Here is a 24,473-nt window from a genome sequence, read left to right as displayed (position 1 = left end):
GAATTATTGCAAACAGCTTCAGAAATGCCTAGCACACCATAGAAAACTGAAAGGTCTTTTTTTTTTTTATATATAATCTCTCATGTAGTACATTTGAAAATAATTCTCATTTATCAGCTATTTACATACCACGTTGTTTCAATTAAGTCATAGCTTTTGAAATCAGCAGGAAGAATTATACACCATTTTATTTCAGATAAAACTGATGAGAACTGATACTATAATTAATGTTTATACATGGAAGAGATTACAGAATAGAAAGATCAGTATTATAAATAATTAGCAGCTTACATTATTCTCCACTCAGTTCAATTTTTAGCCATTTTCCCCCCAGTGGAATTGGCATTTTAGATAATGTGGTTTGAGTAAACTGATTCTTTCACTAGTTCCATGCACTCAGGTGTGCTGAATGTATGCAGTGTTTTCAGGAGCGTTTTTTTCTTAGAGCTTTGCAATTAAATTTTACTGCCAAGCTAACTAAATACATAGGTTGCATAAATACGCCCTGTAATTAAAATATATCGTTTCTAGAGGATGTTCTTTGCCACAATGCAGTTTTAGAGAGAACTCAAAGGAAGAAAGTATTACAGCAACACAAAATTGGAAAAGCTCTGCAGAACTCATTTATTACATGCATACTGCATAGACAGAAAAGGCTTTCAAAAAAAAAAAAATCAAGAACATTAAGCATATTAAAATCTTTAAAGTAGGTCTTCAAACTCTTAGCCTCCTTTAATTTGTTTTTATATCCTTGTTTGATGCTACGTTCCTTGTTCTGATGCTATGCCAGTGAAATTGCATCATCACAAAGCAACATTATGCAAGAACGTCTGGCTAAAATTAAAGTGTTATTTCTTAGCATCACAGTTATAGGAAAAATGCAGTTTAGGCATTCACAATGTAATTATTCAAACCAATACGTTCAGTAACACATAATGAAAAAATAAGGTAATGCAAAGCGAGCACAGATAGCTGCATAGCAAGAAAAACCACCAGAGTGCTCCTCCTATTGCTCTAACTGCACTCTTTGGGATCTGAGACTATTGGCAAAGATGCTCGATACAGCCACATTTCAAAAAGAAAAGAGTCAAAGAAAAGCCTACTAGAAGTTGAAGATTTCCACACACAATGGACAGAGCTGAATTAACAAGTATGTATATTTCTGAGCAATTTACTGTTACATAAGAGACACATAAACCTTCAGTGAAACTGCCTGTTTGGACAAAGAGTGAAGATTTTCTTCAGACACTAATGTTCCTAATACCCAGCTCTTCATTTCAGAGGGGAACAGATGCATTCCTGAGTAACGTTTTTCTGCCTGTTGAAGTGTAATACAGCAGCATCACAATAAAATTTAACTGCAGCAACGCTATTTAAACCAATTCAATTCCTGATTTGGATGGATTGTATGTAAACACCCAATAGACACTGTTTACAGAGTAAACAATTATCTGATTAGCAGGAAATAAGCAGTTAAAGAGCAGTATTCTATACTTATTCCCTCAAGGACTTTGCCACGAACAGAAAAGTGCAGACAGTGGTAACTGATCCTGAACATCTCAGGACTGCAACTCACACTGTGCACGATATTTATTCAACATCGCTATGTTAAAACAATATCTATTCTTAGTATCCACAATTCATTGAAACTCATGAAGCAAAAAAGAAGTCTGATTATATTTCTGGAACTCAAATTGTTTCACCTTCAATATCCAAAGGAAAAAAAAAAATCTTGTCCACAGACTGCTGTAACAGTGGAATTAATCTCTGCTAATATAAATATGTTCTGTTATTACTGACTGCACCGAATTTCTTAATCATAGGTTCTATGATCTTAAGCATGTACATCTCCCTACAAGGATTATTTAACCAAAATACTGCATGCTTTAATCTCTATGCTGCTGTATGCTCTAAAAAAGCAAAAGCATTTTCACTGCAGAAAATACTGTGTTTCTCATTTTGCATGCCCATAAAACATCCCAAACGGCATTAAGACACACAGTGCATTTCTTCTGCAGATGAAGGAAGTCGAGAGGATGAACAGACATTTTAAAACTGCATAAACCACAGTCAAGCTTACAAAGAACAAATGTAGAATTACTCAGCAAGAAGACTAGAAACATGCAAGTACACATACACCCCAGCTGTATTAATGATCCTACAGGGAAAAAAAAACTGCTTTGTTATGCAAATGAACCCTTTCTAAAACTGAGAAAATTAAATGATGTCATTCAAGCCAATATCCTTACCTCAATGGAAAAGAGGTGAGAGACACCCTTCTCCCCCTTCATAAGCAAAACATCATTTAAATGTGTATGCTTAGGACTCTGCAGCACTTAACTCCAAGAAGAACTGCAGAAAGAACTTGGAACTGCTTGTTTTAAGAAGTTAATGTTTGTTCTGCCAACCTAACTTATCTGAATAATCAATGCAATGCGCGCATTGTTGTGTATTCAGGCATTCCATAGAATTTTATTTATAACGTTTCAAGCAGCGACTTAGTAAATGGTTTCTAAATACATAAAAGCATGCTTTTTCTTCCAGAATGTATTAACGTGCAGCCACAGAAGCATGTGAAGAAGTACAGTAAGAATTGAGACACAACATACCAAATCAATTTGCATTGAATAAATGCATTGATGTTATAACTCACCAACAGACACATGCATTCTGTCAACTCGGCAGCAGCATTCAAACAACAGATATGGCATATAATCTACATTTTCTTTAAAAAGCCCACTTTCACTCTAAAGAAAAAAAAACAACACACACACACACACAGACCTGCTCCCACTGCTGCACCAACAGCAATTTAATGACAGCAAAAGAACTCCAGAAACCAGAGCTATTCTGTGAGTACTCTCCACAGTTTCATGAGCAATAGTGAAAAATCACCCACGCTCCTGTAAACATATTACCCTCTGATCTCAGTAGACTTGCAACAGTTAGCTTTAGTTGAAATGTTTCAAAGAAAATCCACTGCTTGTCTTCAAACTTCTAAGAGAGAAATTATGCTGTAGTTTGGCTTAGTACCCTAAGGTACCCATCCAAAAGGGTGAGAGGATCACTGAGACACAGGGTTTGAAGAAAAGGAAACATATGAGAAATAAGTTATCAATAGAAACCTGCCAAATAGCAAGTTGTTACAAGAGCTTTCAGGAAATTTGGTTACATCTGCCTACAGAAAGTAAAATCCTAATGAGGTGCATCTGAAAAATAAGTGGTGAAGCTAGTGCTTATCCAGGAGGTAGCATTCAGAGCCATATGAAAAATAAGTTCTATGACTAAAATAGGACTTGATATTGACCATTTCAACCTTGACATAATTTCTAGACTTCTCTAATCCCAATACAACATTCATTTGTAACAGGTTTCTCTTTCTACTCTGCTACAGTATCTTAAAATCCCAGGTGTTGAATAACATCAGAGCCAAAGCCTACAAACACAGACAGAACTCCATCTTTACCTTGGGAAAGCCCTACTACAGAACTTTAGATGTAGATGAGAACACAAAAGCCTCTTAGATGCCTAGATGATTACATATTTTGCAGTCACTAAACATAAGCCCATCGCTGTACTACCATTATTACTTTAGCACTTCTAAAGGCAGATCTGCACCTTGGTTCATTTTAAACACAGATCCAATTTTGGGGATCAGGGCACTACAGACTGCTGCTTTCTTTACAAGAAAAAAAAAAAAAGCTGACACATGAGCAAGTCTTACCAAAAAATGCTTGCCTGACTGAGAACTGACATTTCCTTTCTCTAACTTGCTTAACTGAAAAATAGGCATTCTGGCCAATTCCTACAGTACCCCAAGGCAGCTGTATATTACTTTCAGTTGCAACTTGTGAATACTTTCTTTTACTTTCTGTCTCTTTATTTTGACGTGCATATTATGTTAGCTGATTTCAATCATGTTGCATGAGTGGGTGACATACCTTATAAGATTAAGTTTTGCCACCTGGAACTGCTCCAGAAATTCAGTACTTTCTAGCATCTCATACCCTTCTTCATCCTCTGTACACTTGCGTTATAAATAGTAGCTTTCTTTCCTATTTTATGACTAACTACAAGTTGTTCAAGGCTGTAGTTGATAGAAGTCAGCTTGAAGTGTCATTCCTCTTTCATTGCTATTACTCAATAGAGCTGCTCCATCGTACATGACACTCTGCTGCCATCTATTTGATGGAAAAAATACAACACCACAAATGCCACAAGTGTCTGCCTTCCCTTTCCATCTTTTTCTTCCCCTGCAGCACCTGTTAAAAGGAAAACTATCAAGGACTTTTCGATCACTTCTCCCTGTTCATCAGATTCAGAAGTCATTTCAGTAATCACTTTTGCACTTCAAAATTGCTACATTTGAAGTAGCGGTGAGCTTATTAAAATAATTTAGTAAGCACTCTTTTCTAAAGTGAAACTAGTTTAATAACCTTCTTGCATTTATAGCTTCAAACCAGATACCAATTCTGAGGTTTGTATTAAGACTTTCTTTAATTTTAATTATGTAGCTTAACAGAGCTAACTGAGAGCTGATTTTAACAACAACTCTCTACACCTATCAGGCCACAGCACTGAATGAACATGGGTTGTGCTGCAATCTCCTTTCACTACCCCAGATTTAAAATTCAGAGTCAGAAAGTCAAACTATAGAGTCTTAAAGCAGAAACCACACACAAAGCATGAGATGAAAGAGGTGGTAGTTTATCCATCATCAGGGTCACTAAGATAAATACCGCTTCATTCATCACAGGGTTCAGCCTGCTTTGCATGCAACTGTGCAGCACAGGAACAACAACTTAAAAAGCATCCCTTAATCACAAGACAATACAAGAGACACCTACAAAGAAACTGAAAAATAACAATCTTTAGCTGTTTAATTACTAAACCATATAGAAAAGCTTTGTTTGAGGGCTTAGACTGGTCTTAATCAGCATTTGATTAAATACTGAAATAATAAATAATGGTCCCCCTCATCTCCAAAATGGTTGCTTTCCTAATACACACAAGTATGTATGTAACATCTTATTGGTAGCAGTGTACTTACCCAGGAAACATTCCTTAAGAAAAGCAAAGGAAAAGATGAATAATGGAAAACTAGCAAGTTATTAAGAACACTGTAACATAGGATGTGATCTAAAAATGCATATAAAGTCGTGTGTTGCTTTTCATTGTTTTACTATGGACAGGCAGGGAGAAATTTGTTGATAAAATGGGATAGTTAAGGAGAAAATGGGAGAGGCAGAATGGGACAGCAGAGGCAATGCTCACATAACTGCTGCTGCATACAATCATTTGTGGAGTAAACACAGACCCATAAACACAACGCCTTAATCTCACTGGAACCAACATAAGCAGCACTTGGTTTGGGAAGCAATTTGTTAATGCTTGTATTAGCTAATAACTAATATGTACTAGTAACACTGCTATTTCATTGTTCTTTGTTTGTATTCACAGCCATAATACAGTTATTTAGCTATTAAAGTTAACCTGTTTAACAAAATTAATAGCTGCACTAAGTTAGAAAGCATTTTGGTTTAGAGTGCAGTCTGCCAGTAACAGGCCACAATTACAAAGAGTGGTAAAGTACCATAAATATTTAGTGGGTCAAATGAACAAACATACCAAATGGCAATTGCTAGCTATTACTTGAATTGCCTTTCTTAATTCATTTGAACAGGTAAATTATTGTGTATTTCTTAATATAAGTGTAAAACTATGTAAAATCTGACTGTGTACAGGAAGTTCAATTGCTTAGGGTTTGTAAACTACACGCAGAACATTACATAAGCATTAGCAAGAAGCACTCAGGAGGCTTATTCTGCCCTCTGGTGCACTACAGCTTCTTCCCACAAGGACAGAGCATCTTGGACAAAACACAGAAAGGCACCGAGTAATTCCAACCACCTGAAGTTAGTAGCTAAAGGGTACACTGAGCTACACTAGGACTGTTCAGCACTTCATAGGGTCACATCCTGGGCATGACGGGAAAAGGACAGGTACCCAAGCACACGTTACCACAGGCTTGTGCAGAGATCCACTGCAAAGCAGAGTTATCTTGGAGCAGAAGGCCCTATAATTATAGTTTTATTATAGCAGGAATCAGCATTGGAACCTCACATTCTGGCCAATAAAACAAACTGCCATACATGCTAAATTGGAAGTAATTGGATATCATCTCGAGACAGTAAAATGTTCTATAAAACATAACTACATAAATCTTCAACTCTATAAAATTATAGTACTTGAGGCTTATATTTGCCTATGAATGAGTACAAAAGTATGCTAATATTCTTCCCAACTAGCTAGACTAGATCCTGTTACACTGAACACCCAAATTCCTTTTTTTATAAAAAGGAATCCTTAGTTTTCCAAGCAGCCATGAGCTTTTGTGACCTTCACAGCACAACCTATGCAACTGTATAGCAGTAAGGACCATAAGGTACAGCATATAAAACATTTATTATACAAGCTGTAATGCACAATTTAAGCTTTGTTACTAATTCAATATTGAAGAAAATTTGCCATTAATTCTTTGAATTATCTATTTCACATAGGTGAAACTGTATGGAATGAAAATTTGGACAGGAATAAGCATTTAAGGACTGGAACCAATCTGCTTAAGTTTACAGATCACACATAAGCACATAAATAGCACTGTTCAGATTGCTATTTACATGTGATAAAAATCTACCTTACACAAACTACTAGGGAACATTTCTGTTTAACTACAGTGCTAACACACATCTCTATCAAAGAAAAACTGTTTTCAAAACCATGCTACCAAACAGGCAATATTAGTAATTACTACAAGTTAATTTACTACAATTACTGAAATGGTTAAAAGCTAAGCCAAACCAAATTTAAGGACTTCCAAAATAAGAGTCATGGCAGAGAGTTGTACTATATGGAGGGCTGGTTCCAGACCCTGAAAGCATCACAGAACTCAATCAAGGGCTTTAGTTCTCAGTTTTGACTAACATCTGGATTAAGGTATTTAAGTTTATGCCTTCACTTTCCTCAAAGCTAAGTATTCACTTGACACATAGAGTGGAAGTAGCTTTCTTTGTGAGATGGCCTCAGGGCAATCACTCTACCCTAACCTTTCTCAAATTGTTTTCAATTATGCTAGCTTCACAAATTGAAAGTGGACTGTCCCTACAATGTCACTAACAAAACAGACTCAACAATATTTCAAAATACTTGACACACCTATGTCCTAAACAGAAGGATGCTAGACTCCAGGCTGTGTCCCACACACTGCTTTTCTTGGAGTTGCACAGCATTACCTTCACCTAGCAGTTGTTCTAAAGCAGCAATACAGCTGCAGGAAAGTACAACCCATAAAAATGCTGAGAAATGTGAAATCCTTTCTCCCATAAGGTTTTCACTCCTTAGGTCAGGAGCAGCCCAGGGATGCAAGCAGGCTTTGTATATAGTAGCAAATAAGACTTTCTCCAGTTAACCAGAAGAAATCTCATTCATAGGATCTGATCCTCATGGGGAACCTTTTAATGCCTTCCATTTTATCACAGATATCTGCTATAGAAACAACAAAGCAGGGCACAAGTAATCCAGGTTTATGGAGTGCGTGGATGGTGTGACACAGGTGACCAAATAGACAAGAAGGAAAAAAGCTATAAAGATCTGATTTTTAGAGACATGGAAGAAGTGTTCAGAGCAGCCTTAGTTGCAGTGCCCACGAGACTGTAATGTTCAGGATAATGAGAGGCATGAGCATGACAAAAAGCAGGATTGCAACCAAAGATTTCAGTAGAGAGAGCAGACTTGGACTGTCTAGGGATCTGCTTAGTAGGGTACCAGTGAAATCAGACCTTAAGAGAACAGGGGTCCACAGGAGCTGGCTGATATTCAAAAATCTCCTCTATGCTCAAAAAGGACTCATCTTGAGAAGTACGAGATCATACATAGGTGGCAAGAGGCTGACATGATAAATAGTGAGATCCTGACTAAAGCATAAAAAGCAAACACATAAGAGTTGGAAACAGGTACAAGTGACCCAGAGGGAATATAGAGGCATTACTCAAATACATAGGTATGGGGGTAAGCAAAGCAAAGCACATTTTTTGAATCAGTAAGATGACTTTCTACATCAGCATCAAAAAATTAAAAAAAATAAAACATTTTTAAAAAATTTAAAAAGATGACCAGAGAAGATGTGAGCCTGCTACTTAACAGGGCAGACTTCGTGACAAAAATCATCTTATGGCTGAGGCATTCCGTGTCCTATTCACCTGCCTATACAGATAAAAGCTGATATTAAGGCATCACATGGAAGGTCTAGAGCAATCAAAACTTACCTCTGATACAGGAAGATACAGGGATGGGATTATTTAAACAAAATGGGTACACACATGTTCTTGGGAGCTGACAACTTGGAAATGATTTTCAAACATATGAAAGACAAGAAGATGATCAGAAGTTAGATTTATGAAGACAAAATCATGCCTGACTAATCTCATAGCCCTCTGTGAGATTATTATGTCTATGGATGATGGAAGATTGAGCTAGTTAAATGAACAGGGAGGTGGACTGACAACAGGCTGAAGAGCCAGGTTCAGTGGTGTGGCCAAAGGCAGAAAGTCCACTTGGAGGACAGTCACCAGCTGAATACTCCAAAAATCAATACTCAGGCAAATACTGATCAACATCTTTACTCATGACCTTGATAATGGAACAGACCACATCTTCAGTAAGTCTACAAAGAACACAAAACTGGGAGGAATGGTTGATAATGCCAGAAGGTAAATCCCTTCAGAAGATCTCAGCAGGCTGGAACAATGAGGCGGGATCTTCATGAAATTCAAATAATACAAGCTACAGAACTTCAGGCTTCAGCAGAGGTCCACAGGGTTTTACATAAGTTTGGAATTTCCCTCCCTAGGTTCTGAAGACCTAGTTGCTTTTTGTTTCTTTTTTTGCTTAAATCCTTCCTGCTGCTACTCATCTTCCATGCAACATGAAGAGAATCGCATTAATAGGTATGGGGTTGAAATCTAATGGTATGATATTTGGTTCACAACAACTATGAGTCAGCATTTGATGCAAGTAAATGAATTGGAAATTCACAAGTTCTTTACCTTTGCCAGCCTATATCATCTGTGTGGTGAAAGAAGATACTAAAAGGCCTCTTTGTAAGAGAAGACAAATATATAAGGAAAAAAAAGAGGGCCTAGATATAAAGCTGACTACAACAATTAAGTGCAAAGAGACTTTTATTCAAGTGAGGGATTAGAAGTCCCCTGGATTCTTAAATCTCACCTCTAAGAAGCAAATTCTACCATGGTTAGTTGAAATTCTGCAGACACCAGTACATGCAAGGAATAAATAGAAAGTAAACTAACGAAAAAGCTGCTGCACGCATTTTGTCAGGTAAAAAACACAGCATATACTGACTTTTTAAACATAGTTACATACAGGTAAGACCTTACCTTTCAACATCACATAGAAATCAACTCATTTTCATGTACCATAAAACATACTTGCTACAAAATTTTTGGCACCAAATGTTAACAATAAGAAGGGAAAATCTAGGATGTTAATCCCCGAGACTTCACACAATTTAAAGTAAACAGAATAGTTGTGGTTATCTGCACATCCATCATACCCATCTATGGGTGCATCTACTGAAACTCCAGGCAAAAAGGAAAATAGAGTCAGAGTAGTATTTCAGTAATTGATTTCTAAGGCATTCAACTGAGAGGGGTACAAGTAGAGTTTTGCTACGAACTTTAAGTCATCTGCACACTACCTATACACAATTTGTTGTTATTTAGAATCAATATACTGACAATTTCTCCCATTAAACTTACACAAAAACAAGCCATGAGCTACACAGTGTATCCTCAAAGCACTGAGAGCCAGAGCAGGAAGACACAAAGACTGGACAGAGAACAAGAGGCTGAAGTAGCTCTGAAGTGAATGTGCCACTGTTTTCCAAACACCCAACACACAAGTTACAGTATGGGTAGCTAATCCCTATTTCTCCTCAAAACAGACAGGAATGCATACTGGATAATTTGTTCCTACTGATGATATCATTTTGTTAAGTTTACTGTTTTTAATGACTAAGTTTCAGCCTTCTCTCACTTTCTCCCATGTAGAAGACTAGAACAGCCTCCCAGTGACCTATTTTATGAGTCATAATCTTCACTATTTATGATTCAGAAAAAAAGTCTTCTCTGACAGTATTTCCCAGACTACCGTGGGCTCATTCCAAGAACCAATTTCATCTTCATTGGTTTCCTGTAGGAAACCAGACCAACTTCCTATTATTTTGTTTTCCTTCATTTCAGCATGGCTCACATAAAACTAACTGGAAGCGAGAGCAATTTTAAAAAAAAAAAACTTTATTCTACATAAACACATGCCAACATAAACAGCACCGAAAAATACTGAAGACGTCACTGGTTCTAAGTGACCAGAATGTGAAGTAAGCTAAGATTAGTAGTCTTTTTTTCTTCCTTCTCTAAACATGTTGCACACAGGCAAAAGTGGTACATTTACATCAGCAAAGTATAATGGCAAGAAATGTTAAGTCCTCTGGGAAAGTCCTTCACTCTTAACAAGCAGCCAAGTTCTAACCCCTCTCTTCTAATCCTGGGAATTGTTTTCAAATGGTGAATGCTGTTGGGCTGTCTAGAAACATGCAAATGTGGCACTTAGGGACATGGTTTACTGGACACAGTGGTGATGGGTTGACAGTTGGACTTGACAATCTTAAAGGTCTTTTCCAACTTCATAAAATCTATGATTTTTAATACATATTTTAAGTCCTATCAAAAGCCTAGTGAAGTCCACAGTCATTTTAATTAGGCCAGGGGTACTTTGATTATTTCCCCATATTTCCCCAAGCTGCAACAACAGAACTATTATTGGAGATATTACGAAGCACAATAAGCAAGCACCTCCTCCTTAAAGAAGTCCCCAACAAGGCTTCACCTAGGTACAGTAGGGCTTCTTAGCATTGCTTAAGCATTGGTCTGCTGCACTCATGCTAGTTTATGAGATAGCTTCTTCAGGTCTCCCTTACTGTGCTCCATGGCACTTTAGAGTTCCAAAAGCTAAGAGTCAGCACCAGATCTGCATAGGCTTGCTGCATGAACTTTGTTCAATACCTAAGGAATCAACTTTCCCAGAGCCCACGTCAGTATTATTTAAGAATTTACTGCAGCTTCACCACCACCATCATCCCTTTACTACCTCTCAGAGCTGTGATTTAAGCTGCCAGCAAATGCAATAAGCACATGGAGATAGCATAGTTCTAGACCCATTCCCTAGGGGACACAAGCCAATTCCATGGAGATTGTTAACTGCTGAAATGGTTTAAGACATGAAGCACTGAAACATCTGAACTTGGTCTGCAAATACCTGGAACGATTTGCCATTTCAATTCTACAAAGCAGCAGCTAAAATGCCTTCTGAACCAGAGCTGCCCTTAGAACCATGTTAGACTTGTTCTTACAGTGCTGTACCCAATCTAAAAACCCTAACCAGACTCATGCATAGCATAGAGCAAACTGCCTAACTGAATCACACAAGCAATTCAAAGATTATTCCCATTTCATCTTTATATTCTCCTATCTGCCTTATCAATAGCTGGAGTCTTTCATCATGATTTCCTCATAGAACTTTGCACTGATAGGAGCAACAGATGGCTTTCTATAGGAAAGCTGATTTATAAAACCAAACTGGTTTTCATTAAGGTTAAACTCTCCCTCAGTTCTAACTCAAGAGAAGCTAGGGAATATTACTGCTGAGGAACACTTTCACATTGCACACACTAAGGAAAGGGCATAAGGCTAACAGTTTACTTGGCCACCAGTTTTTGTTTGTAATCATGGCAGGGAGTATAAATGAGATTTTGGCAAGTAAACAAAGTTCACCTGCCAGTGAATTGAGCTGAACATAAAACAATACAGCTTAACATACATATGTATAACACAAATTAAAGTTATCTGTTCTATTAAACATGCTCCAATATAACACAGCAATTTTTTGCCAAGGTGAAGTCTTTGCAGTTTCAGTTTCTTTAACTTGATTTTCTAACAAAAAAAATTAGTAAAGCCATAAGCTGTACCAAAGCCATTTTCTCTATTTAAAGGTCAGACAAAAATACCATCTACATGAAAATCAGTATAAGCAAAGCCTTTCTGTAAATGACACATATACAAATCGTAATGCAAACGTGTTTATAATTGATGTCTGATGTAACAGTGCACAATTTCTCCACAGGTTTGATCTCCAGTATGCTGCACAGAGAAAGTTATTGCAAACAGTAGAAAAAAATTGATTTCTCAACCTAGAGATCTTGCTGATAATGAAAATTTAAGCTCACCAATTTCCAATATCTGCTCACGTAGTCAGTCTCCAAACTCATGCCATAACTCAGCACCACAGCAAGTACAATTATTTAGTATTTACCAAAGGCAGAACTTATTAAAACGGTTATATATGTGGCAAGTTAAACAAAAAATATACTGATACATCTCCATCAACACTCACTCATTGTTCTCAGCTCACCTTGACGTGGCTCTGAGCTCCCAGGTTGTATATCTCATTGGGTTTGACTTCATTAATGATCTTCACCAGACAGGTGCTGTCCGTGAGGTCACCATAGTGCAGCTTCATGTCTTCAGAGTTTAAGAACATACAGTTAATATACTTTAATACCAATACAGCATTCTTCATCCAGATTCTATCCCAGGCTTAAAGTTCAAAAACAGTAATTGGAAAAAATGGAGAACACTGGCTAAGTAAGACATTGCTTGTTTTTAACTCTTTACTCACAATATACATTTCTCTACAATAATAAATACTATTTTAGATTCTTTTTAATAATGTGACTTACCTAGCAACCTTTTTTGGCATTCCCTCAATAACTTACAATTTGTTAAGCCAAGTTATATATATTTGACCAATGCCACATACTGAATTTCAGCCGTAAGCCACCCAAAAGAGTATTATTTTAGTTCAGGCTTCCAATCTTCCTATTGCAGGCATTTTTAATAACTTAGGCATACATATAAAATAACTTTGTTACATGTTACTATGTTTATAAATAAGCATACATATAAAAACATAACTAGCAATAAAACATGTTTCATGATACTACACATCTCAGACACAGAAATATCAGTCCTGCATGTTATCTATCTTTTCCTGATTTAATTATTTCTAATTTGCATGTAAAAAGGCAGGCAAGAACAAGAGTCCAGTTTCTGTCAAAATACAGCAGGCTGGAATGGCTTATTGACTTATCACAGGTTTCAGACTCTCACCTGTTAAGACCTTATTGAAAAGATAAGTTCACTCTAATAAAACATCTTAAAGAACACCACACTGCTAACCACATCTATTAAAAACGTTACAAATGTTAATGGAACAGCTGTCAAATTTAGAATCACAGAATCACCAAGGTTGGAAAAGACCTCTAATATCATCCAGTCCAACTGCTTACCTATCACCAATATTTCCCATTTAGATGCCATATTTACATCAATTTTCATTTGATAATGTTACTGCCCTTAGTACACTGATGTTTACACCGCTCCAAGTTAAAAAAAAAAAAACAAAACAACAACCTTATTCAACACAGTTTATCTGCCTTCTCATTTGACAATAATCACTCTTCTGGAAGATGCATCATCCACAGATTGTCTTCTCCTTTCAATTCCCAAACTAAAATGCAAGGTTTATCACAAGAAACCACAATTTTTAAAACACTGTTCAGATGTGCAAGTTGTGTTTATGAAATTCGGTACATGAAACAAGTTCTGATCACAGACCACAGCGTGCAAAAGATCCCAAACATTTGTACAACCAAAATATTTGGATATTGTTGCTAAACTACAATCCCCAAAATCATCAGCCTCCAGACCACCTTATGAACTGCTGCATTCTTCTTGCCACACTAACAGAGATAACTAGCAAGCACCACTTCACCATTTTGTCTGATGGTGGTTGCTACTTTCTTCAGGACAACACATAGGTGTTGGCAGAGCAGGGAAGAACTGAAATGCACTGCCCTTTCTGCACCAGAAAAAGTTTCTCCTAGGTCACCTGGCATGTCTTCCTCTTCTTACTTCATCTGGAAGTTAAATGAAGCCTCCCTGACTGCCAGGCCAGACTTCAGGAGAAAATGCTCTGGAGATGATGCTGTTACAACAGGAGGCCCCAGATAGAAGACCTCTCTGAAATAACTGCTACTTCCTCCACTGTTTACATTTTCACATCCTTGAAAAAGAGGTCTTTCGGCTGTCATCTGCTAAGCAGAAAAGATCTACTAGAAACAGAGTTTATTTGGGGCAAATATTCATAAACAGATTAAATACCAACATCTTTGGGTAAGCACTGGTTGATATTGAAATTTTTCCTATCTAAAAGTCTCCTCAGCAAGTAGCAGCTAAAGGAACACATTTTTCCTTCTGTTTTTCTTTTGGGGGGATTCAGAGATTCTCTGTCTATGAAGATCACCTACATCCCATCCTGCAATGTGTAATCAGTTCATGGGAAGAACACAAGGCAAAAAGAAATTTAGTTTGTTCACACCAATCACTATTGCTTCTTTGCTTCCTCTATTACTGCCTGGAAACTCATTGTTTCAAACCAGTCGCCATGGAGCAGACTTTCCTGAGATTTCAAGTCCAATTCTTTCTCCTTCAATTCATATGGCTACAGTTCCTCAGTTAAAGGAAAATGAGATAAGAAGTGGGGTGATATTTAAGGTCTGCTTTCTCTTTTCCAACTCTCAAATGCTTGTATACATATCTGCAATATACGTTATCTTCTCAAATGGCTTTCCATATTCATATCTTGTCCTCATAATATACGGACTCCTTTTTGATCTCTTTTGCCTGCTTTTACTTGGTAAGTCAAATTTAAATCACAGGACACAGTTCTTATGTTGTCCTCGTTGGAAACATAGGGTTGTATGAGTATTCTTCAAGAAGATAGTTAAAATAGCAATGTATAGTAAGCAGAAACTATTCACAGAAAATTCACTCATGTTCTTTAAAAATGAAAGACAAGCAAAGAATTACGAGAAATCTAAAAGCTGCATTACATGTTACAGTTCAATAAAGTTAGGCTCTGCTTCATTATGGTTCAAAAGACAAAATTTGCTGACAGCATGGAAATATTTAGAGGTAACACCTTCGACATTCAAGTTTCTTTAAGGCTGTTTCATTCTGCACAACTTTAGAAATATACAATGTGAAGAACTACATGTTCATTCAAAACACTTAATCCTCCAAACTCCTCCTGAACCAACCAACACTACTTCTTCTCATTAACTGAAGAGTTAACATCTCCTTACAGTAAAATACCAAGAAATGGCACTAAAATGTAACCATTTCCAGATTATCATCAGTAGCAAAGTAACACAAACCATTGTCAGAAAGTTTCCAGCAACTTCCCAAGAGCAAATCCTTCAGGAAAAACATGTAATCATTCCCATGGATGCAGACTTTAAAGGTCCAAGCATTCATCCAGTTGTAAACAAGAACTGATGACATTTTACTTATACTGTCATATAGGCTTTTCCAAACCCTCACCTACATCAGACACAAAGAAGCTCATGAGAAAAAGAAACTGAGTGCAGAACATCCCTGTTGACAGAGCAGCTTAATATTTTACTCCTCTTAGAAAGACCATGCAATAAGGCTTCTGTTAAACCTGAATTCATCATCCTGATACAAACAAGTTGTTCTAGAAACATGCCATCCAACTTGTGACCCTCTTACTATACAGTATTTTGTCCTATGCAAGTGGGACGGATTGCATGAAGGGAGGTCACAAACTAAATAGAAGAGAAAAGCAATTAATCCAAAAAACCTATTTAAGCATGAGATTTCATGCTGTTGGTCATGTATAAAAGCCTATTTAAGTGCATCAAGAATGTACTGGTAAAAAAAAATGGTATAGATAACTGCTTTAAAAAAAAAAATCTGAGTGCTCTGAAACCCCAATGCTTTCAACCTCGTAAGTATGTTTGGAGGGTCAGCCAATTTGTTATTGCCATGACTTATAAACTATGTCAGTAATTATGAATAATAGCAAGCGCCTTCCTGTGCTTTTCACTTTTGCCTCTTGTTAACACATAAGAATATCTATGCTTTTTCACACTTGGATCATAGAAAAGTCACTGATTTTCTGTGAGACAGCAGCTAACAGAAAAGGAAAGCTTAGCTATTCAGTTTTGGAGTGTTTATTTTTGTTCTTTTTTTAATAACTAATCCTAAGTCAAGTACAGCTTAATTGCATTAACTAATCATTATTTTTAAGTCAGAAGAAACAGATTCCCTTCCTGCTCCCAGGAACCTTTTTCCAGCAATAAGGAAACTAAAAAAGCATTAAATATAAAAAAAAAAGTCTTACTTCCTTCAATGTGAGCCTGTGAGTTCTTATAGAGATGCTCAATCCGGCCTGTATTAAACGAACTAGATCGACGAACAATTCCATGCACCTGGAGATTAAACATGGAAAAATACAAAAGGAAACAGTAAACATAAGAGGTGATTCAATTTTTAAAATATTCTCAACATTAATGCTTTAAGACAAAGGAGAGCCACCCTCTCTCTTTTCAGATACATGCACCTAGTCCCATCAGTGTCCCCATTGTTAAAGGCACACAATTACCCAATTTATAACAAAATACTTCATGATGTGCTCTGATGTTGTCATTTTAGTAGCCTCAAGTGTTTTCACCTTCTGCCTTATTGACAACCCTGGCAGCCCCAGGTACCACACGTAGTGCAGAAAACACTAAGTTGACCTAGAGCATCACATGTCCTCATAAATGAAACCCATCAATGTTAGCTGAGTTGGAGAAGCAATTAGTGGATCTCAAGATAATTACTGGTATTTGGTTACAAAGTAGCTTTTCCAAAGGGGCCAAAGTTGATGGGCATGTAAAAAGCAACAGCAAAATTCAGCACCAGGGAAAGAGGTGGGCAGAAGAAAGAATAGCAGTAGCAAGGTCCAAAGATGCTTTAAACAGTTGTTATTCACTTTCTGGTGTCTTGGAAGAACAGACTGAACAGTCAGTCCTATTTTTTGTACCTTGTGAGTCAATGTTCTCAGATGGGTTACAAGGCACACAAGCAACCCTAAGACTGAAACACTGGTTGGGAATTTCCTCTAACCAGCCACGATAAATAGGTTGGTGAAAAAGCAGCAGCTCTGACTAATGTTAAAAGAAAGGCCTGTTTGTGTCTAATACATTAGAGAAATTGTTCTAACACAGATTCTGTTTCCTCCTTATGTAAGATAGCCCCATGCCTACTGCCAAACTTCACGTTACCCTTGGTTAACAGCTGCACAAACTGTGCACAAGTGAAGTTAGCATCTGACTGCCCTCCCTTTCATACTGTACTGTATTTCAGAAAGTGAACACTTACAACTTGACACATCCAACACCTCGTTAAGTTGGGCCACTTCACTCATTCACACTATCTTAAGTTGTGAGAATACACCAGCAAGAAAAGATGATAAGTTTTTGTTTTGTTGCACAGATAGCATGAGCTATTCTTATTTACACAGCAAGAAAATTTTTATTTTCACATAAAACACATTTTATTCCATCTTATGCCTGAAACTTAATGCCACATCAGAACGAGACCAGCTTTATGAACAACATATTGGCAATGAGGTCTGTAATTACTGCCAAAGAGCTTCATCCATACAACTTAGATAAATATATAGCATCAACTTCCTTGCATAAAATCTCTACCACCCAGCTACACTACAGGCTTAAAATACCTTGTTCTAGCATCCAAATGTAGAGCACTCTATAACTGAGCAAGTTATCTACATCTTGAAGATCAATGGGGAAATTAGACACATCCATAAAAACTGATTCCTAAAGAATGTATGTATAAATGCAAGTTTTAAGGAACGCAGTTAAAATCCCTCTCAAAGTAATTTACATAACGTTGCAGTTTCTAGGAACATATGGTTTATAGAGAAATACAAAAAATGGCAGCTCCATTATAATATAACTTCTGCAAATGATGTTGGTGATATTTTGGTTACTTAAATGAAACAGCGGTTCTGATGAGCAAGCTAATACTTCAGAAGAATTTGATACTTCAAAACTGTTAAGGAAGCTAAAAAGTATTCCACAATTGTTCTAGAAATATGAGACATTTCGGCCTAAAGCCTGATGAGAGACATCTGATCTCTCAATTACATGACTTAAGTCACCTTGAAGTTAAAGTCCACACAAAAAAACTGACCAAGTCAAACCCTGCCAGCTCAAAGATGAGAGTTCATACTTGCAAGAGTTTTGTGTCACCTGAATGACTGTGATACCAACACTTGACAATGAGATATATTAAATGCAATTACAACAAGACTTTAAAATATTTCCTAAAGTAAAGCCAGAGGGCCTCATGCACCCAGCAAAAACAGGAAAACCCAGAACCCCAGGGTTGGTTTTTTTTTTCGTTTTCTTTTTAAATAAAGCCTTTCACTCCTTTTTCTGGTACACACATACAAAAGAAAGCAAGCCTGCCAAATGCTTAATCCATGATAGCAATATTACTGTAAATAATGATGAAAGATGCCATTGAGTGCACTGGACAGGTGAAACAAACTTTGCGACAAGCTGAAACATGTGCAGACTGGTAAATCTAGTTAAGAATGAAAGATCTGTGTTTTTCTCAATAGGACTTGATCTTTAGGTAGTTCGCAATTAAAACAAGTCACTTTTACCCCAGTGTTCAATTATTCAGGAACAGAGGTCCTTTACTGTGTTCCTAGCTCAGAATTTAAGTAGATGGAGATTTGAGGCACAGAAATGAAGAATCCTGTGCAATCTTTCTGCAATGGAAAGGGCCCATGCATTTCCTCATGGAGTCCATAATATTTACTTTTAGCTGCAGCTAGCAGTTCCCAATTTCACTGTGGACTAAGAAACACATACTTTTACCTGGGAGACAGTAGAAGCAACCAGAATAATTCTCTTTCCCCAAGTAGAATGAAGAAATTGCAAAATTCATCAGTTTACAACACTGAAAAACCACACCAGTAAGTAGATCAATCAACAAAGTAGTAGGAGGAATGCAGTGAGAAAAAAAAAAAGAGACTAACCACGTGCAAAAGCATGCAAAGTGCAAACCTGATGAGAACAGACTTCTTACCAAGCTATAAAACAGTGCTCTAAAGTAATGTTCTAAGTAATAAGCCAGTGTTGTAGAACGTGTGTTAAATTTTATTGAGCCAGGAAAGGCACTGTGAAGAGATTCATTTGATCATTCATTTCCTTCCTTTTTCTTCCACTGACATTCCTTCTGGAGGAATCTTTCAAGACTAATATGGTGAACCATCAGACAAACCCACAGGAATGTGATTGTTATATTGGTGGTCCACAAAAAAAAAAAAAAATTGTAATTTAGCTAAAGTTACGCAGAAAAGGAATCTAATTTTGTTTATTTTAAAAAGATAAATAACGTATATTAAGTAAAAATATAATGAATCCAGGAAAAGCGAGTGGAAAGTTACACTACAGAAAGCCTAAAGTTGTTTGGCTTTTTTTTTTTTTGCTTAAAAACAAAGAAAGGAAAATACAACGTTTTCATTGAAGTACAACTGCTGAAGAGGGCCTTTTGTGTCAAGAGCGAAAAAAAGAGATCCTCATTCCTTTCTGTGGTACACTGCATCATAAATTATTCCTTAATTCCTTACAGTTTTGGCTTGCACAGGTTGTTGCTTATCTGAGCTGGCGGGAAACACGCTAAGCAGATATACCCCAAGGAGAAGAGGGAATCCACCAGTGGACATTAGATGATAAATAGTACAATAAGCTGGCGTGATTACAGGCCATGTTGCACATTCCTCTCTGGAGTTTTGATTTGTTATCTAGGGTTGAGTGGAAAACATACACAGAGAAGGACAGAAGCAAAGGAAGCTGGAGCTGCAGCATCCAAGTGATTCCATCAGGCTGCAGTCAGTCACTGAGTCACTCACCTCATAGCCTTTTTCCAGCAGGAACTCAGCCAAGTACGATCCATCCTGGGAAGAGTAAGATATAGGAAAACGTTAGAAACACAGTGAATGGGCCTGGGAGATTTGGACTGCTTATGGTCCCAAAAAAGGAAGAAAAAATTTTTGCAATGAGTTGGGGTAGCAAGCATATGCTTTGACTTCTCCAGATTTATGCACTGACCTAGAATACTATGGATGCTTTTTGGTTAATTTTAGACTAAGACACAGTATATTTTAAGATAACTTGCTTACAAACACTGGTTCAGAACTCCTGTCTCCATAATGGAACTTGGGAAGAGATTCAAAAGTGTCTAGGGACATCTTTCCAAAATATCTTAACTGCAGTTATTGAATTTGAACTATTTCGGAGATAGGGAAGGAAGAACATTCTAAAAAAGCTTAGCACACTAACAGGACCAATAAGTTTCTGTAGCATCATGTCTCATCTGCATCTCTGCTCACAGAAGGAGTGAGTGCAACAATCTAAAAGCAGTAATAATTCTGCCTGTTGATTGAGTTTTTCAAAAACATCCCTAGCACATCCTATATTTATACTACAGCATACAGGCCATCTTTACAGTCTGTATATCATTGAGGGTTCAGAGGGCTCCTCTTCTCCTCCTTTTAAATCCTTGTCAAGCTCATATTATTAAACTAACACAAAACAAATACTTCAGAACATATGCTAGTGTGTGTTTTCCTGAAATAAAATGATTTTCCTAACATCACTATTGCCAGGATTACAAATACACTAAGTCAGTATCCTTATAAATCTGTACGTAACACTGCAGAAGTCCAACAGAGCTCATCCATCTGGAATGAGTACTAACCAACACAGTGAATAATAATCTAAGATCATTCCAGAGTCAACTGACTTGCTTCAGGAATACCACAAAAACATGGAACACCACCTTGACTCAAATGCTTAAGCTATATTGCGTGTGTTTGCCTTGACATGATCCTGGCCAGAAAAACTAAAGAAAGAAACTGAACACATCTCTTTGGCCTTCTGTTTTAAGACATGTTTCTAGAGAACTCCTCTCTCACTCTACATTAAACCAACTTTCCACATCTCAAGACAGCCTAAAGAGAATAACACAGCAAAATAAGAAAGTTGAGATGCTCTGGGAGGCCATAAAGCAGCATGATGGCCAGTGAAGAGTGCTAATCAGATCATTGTTATATTGATGATATGATATATCAAAATCATGCCTAAATTTATGCATAGTAGTAGGGGGTACTACCATGTTTAAATTTCCAGTATAAAAAAAATTAACGCCATTACGGTGCAAATGTTTCATCACCTTCTACAGTCTAGAAGATCTTGAAACCATGACTCAGTTTACACATTTTGCCTATGTGTACAATATGCAGGTGCTTACCAGTTTTCAATAACCATAACCAGAACAGTCAGACTAGGGAGCATGACAAGCCATGTTTGCCAAGGAATCATGGGAATAGTGTGTGCTTCTGTCCATCACACAGAGCAACATCCCACTGAGGGGAGAAACTAATGTCCAATGGAAACATCAGAGAAATATGGGAGTAAGGGCAGACATTTTTAATATAGCTGTCTCTCTCAATAGTAATTTGCTTAGGATTTAGCAGAGGTGGATCAGGAAACTCCACAAAACCCCTTAGTTACACATCCAAGTAAATAAAACAAAATACATGAAAAGGAGGAGAAAGTAGGAAACGCTGAATGGAAAGGAGATGAAAAAAGACAGGCTGTGACTACTTAGAAAGTTGACGTATAACAGACTTGAGTAGGATTGAACCCTGTCAATAAGGTCCTGTTCTTCTCACCCAGGCTGTTGCTCAAACTTTCCAAACACACTGGAACATTTTGAACTAGCAGTGGCATTTGCTTCCTCCCTGCTTCCTTTCCAGGTCCATCAAGTGATAGGGCAGGGCTTCACAATGAGTGGGAAACAGGCAGCAAGTGTGAAAGCTACTGGTTTCTGGCTCTAGCGCAGCGCAGCTGATTTACTGCCTGCTAATGGCACACAATGCAGACTCAGGCAGTCCTGCACTATGATACAGTATCACATCTTTCATGTTTACCTTCCTTTTCAGTATAGCAGCTGTCAGTGAGAATGGTAATCAGAATTGCAATTGAAGTGTTCAAGAGTTTGCAGCCTGTAAGGATTGCACAGTTCTAATCTTTTCTTAGTAGTATCAACAAAGAATATAAAGCAACCTCTCTGAAGTGGTTTAAATCTATATTATGAATATAAATTCTATTATTAAAACTACTGATTTCCATTCAGCAAAGACAGAGCTTTCATGGTTCAGGAATCACTAAACAAGGAAAGGAACATAAAGGGAAGTAGGTATTTAGCAAAAAAGCCCAATTTTTGTTAGTTAGGGCTCTTCCCTTCAAGTCATGTGCTGGCAACCACATCCATCCCCATTACACCTCAAAGTAGGAATAGGCCTCCATTTCAAAGAAAGAAAATAGGCTATGAAATGCTGTTAAGCAGGATTATAATGAGAACTGACTCCACACAGATATTCCAAACCATCTTGAACAGTCAACACATTTTAACAACAGTGCCTCAGTTGAAATGGTTCCTCATAACACACTGACATATCACTGCTTGAAGAATCACTTCATCATCCTCAGCCAAAGTAGCTTGAAAGCATATACAAAGAATGATACTTAGTTGTCTTCCAATACTCAGCAGTAAATTTCCAACTGCAGCTGTCTTACATGTCTGTAAAACTCCAGACAAAAGAAAATAGTCACATAAACTAGAGAGAGAACTATAGGATGCAATATTTTATTCTTAATACAGTAGTTAATGTCAAGAATTTCAATAAAATTTGATGTGCTGTCAAAGAAAACCTTTTTCCAACAGAGCAAAGAAATTGAGACATAAAAGAGTTAGCGTCTTGCCACAAACATCTAGAATAAAAAGTATCATGTTTAACTTGATCTATGAGCAGAGAACAGGATCGTTTATACAGAAAAGAATTTATACAGAAAGGAAAACTGGAAATCAGTGGAATTAAATAGCCTGTTTGACAATCCAAGTCTCCTTTATCTTGTGCTGTTCTGTTCTGGGAAATTTCATTTGCACAAATAGGCTAATTTCAGATTTATAGTAGCACATTTAAGGTAAGGCCATATATGAGCAATCCAAGCACACAGTATCATCCTCCTCTTCCTTTGAGACAACCAGTTCTGATATCCTCCCACATTGCTACTGGACACCAGAACTAAATTACACATCCTACCTGAACATTAGTAAACTAGGGAAGAGGAATCCTCCTTTCCTACAGCTCCTTTCTGCTAAAGAAAGAAGAAAGTATCACATGGATGAACAAACAGGAGAAGACAGACCAGGAGTAAACTGAATGCAGTTCTTATTACAATTCCTCAAATTCTGTGGGAAAGTACACCAAATTTCTTTCTTCAGAAGAAAAGAATCAAAAACCTGATAGAAGCTATGCAAGTATATTATAACCATAACACAGAGAAGTCTCTCAGAAGAGTGTAGGAGAAAAGCATAAACAGTTCAGAAGCATCTCCAGAATGAAGTGACATCTCTCATAAACTTACAATTTTAATTACAATTACAATTTTAAGACAAAGCCATGCAAAGCATTGCAATCTTGCTGCAAGATGCCTGAAGAAGCCATCCACCAACAGTCCAGCTCTCTACTTTTCTGACACACAGATCCTGATACCACCCAGAAATCCCAAACCTGGCTCCAACCCACACGAGGCACAGCCAAAAACCATCACCTGAGCAATACAGCAAGAATGACCATTGTGTTTTCCTCTTGTGTCTTCCCATCTGCAAACACAGTGCCAATAAAGCCTGAAAACATTAAACACAACTGCAGTCAGATGCAGTATTTGAGGGAGGTTTGGCTTTTTGAGTGGGGATATTTTCAAGCTAAATATGTAGGATGAACATCTGTCCTTTTGCTATAGGCTTATTGTTCTGCTTTCTATTTTTATGCAGCTCCTACATGTAATGGATACAGTTTTCAGACATCATTATTCCTTTGGAAAAAAAGTACCATAATTTTCCACATAAACAAGAGACCAAAGTTGGTTCTGTTTATAAAATGCAAAATTGAGAAAACTATTCCCATAGCCTCAGGAGTAGCAGTATAAAGGTGAGCTTATGGTATTTCAAAACATAGATAGAGTAAATTATCAAAGTCATTCATAAGAGTCTTAAACTCTGAACTGCAAGCTGTTCTGAAGTCCAATTTGGGTAGGCTTCCATTAGCTTGTTTGGGGGAAGAAGTAAAGAAGAGATGTGCGATAAAGGGATCTGTAACAACACTACCACCAATGCGCTGTCACAATTTTCCTTTATCCTGGTTTAAAAGGATAACGTGCACTTCTGCTAAAAAACACAGAACTGGTTCCACTAGTATCGCTTCACAATAAGGAGTTTCTTCATCAAATTATAAAACCTTTGCATAACTATAGGCTATTTCAG

At 37.2% G+C, this 24,473-nt stretch overlaps 1 protein-coding gene across 2 annotated transcripts in view; it reads right to left on the bottom strand.

Moving 5' to 3' along the window:
- GMDS (GDP-mannose 4,6-dehydratase) overlaps nt 1-24,473 on the bottom strand; it is a 389,475-nt gene that overhangs the window by 317,407 nt on the left and 47,595 nt on the right. For both annotated transcript variants that reach the window (XM_048939102.1, XM_048939103.1), the window contains exons 2-4: nt 19,993-20,037; nt 16,402-16,489; nt 12,547-12,656 (exon numbers count right to left, since the gene is read on the bottom strand). In XM_048939102.1, the coding sequence (XP_048795059.1) occupies nt 12,547-12,656; nt 16,402-16,489; nt 19,993-20,037 (243 nt within the window). The remainder of the gene's footprint in view (nt 1-12,546; nt 12,657-16,401; nt 16,490-19,992; nt 20,038-24,473) is intronic.

Source organism: Lagopus muta, chromosome 3, assembly GCF_023343835.1.
Source record: "Lagopus muta isolate bLagMut1 chromosome 3, bLagMut1 primary, whole genome shotgun sequence".
Lineage (NCBI taxonomy): Eukaryota > Metazoa > Chordata > Aves > Galliformes > Phasianidae > Lagopus > Lagopus muta.
This window is presented reverse-complemented; position numbering and strand designations above follow the sequence as displayed.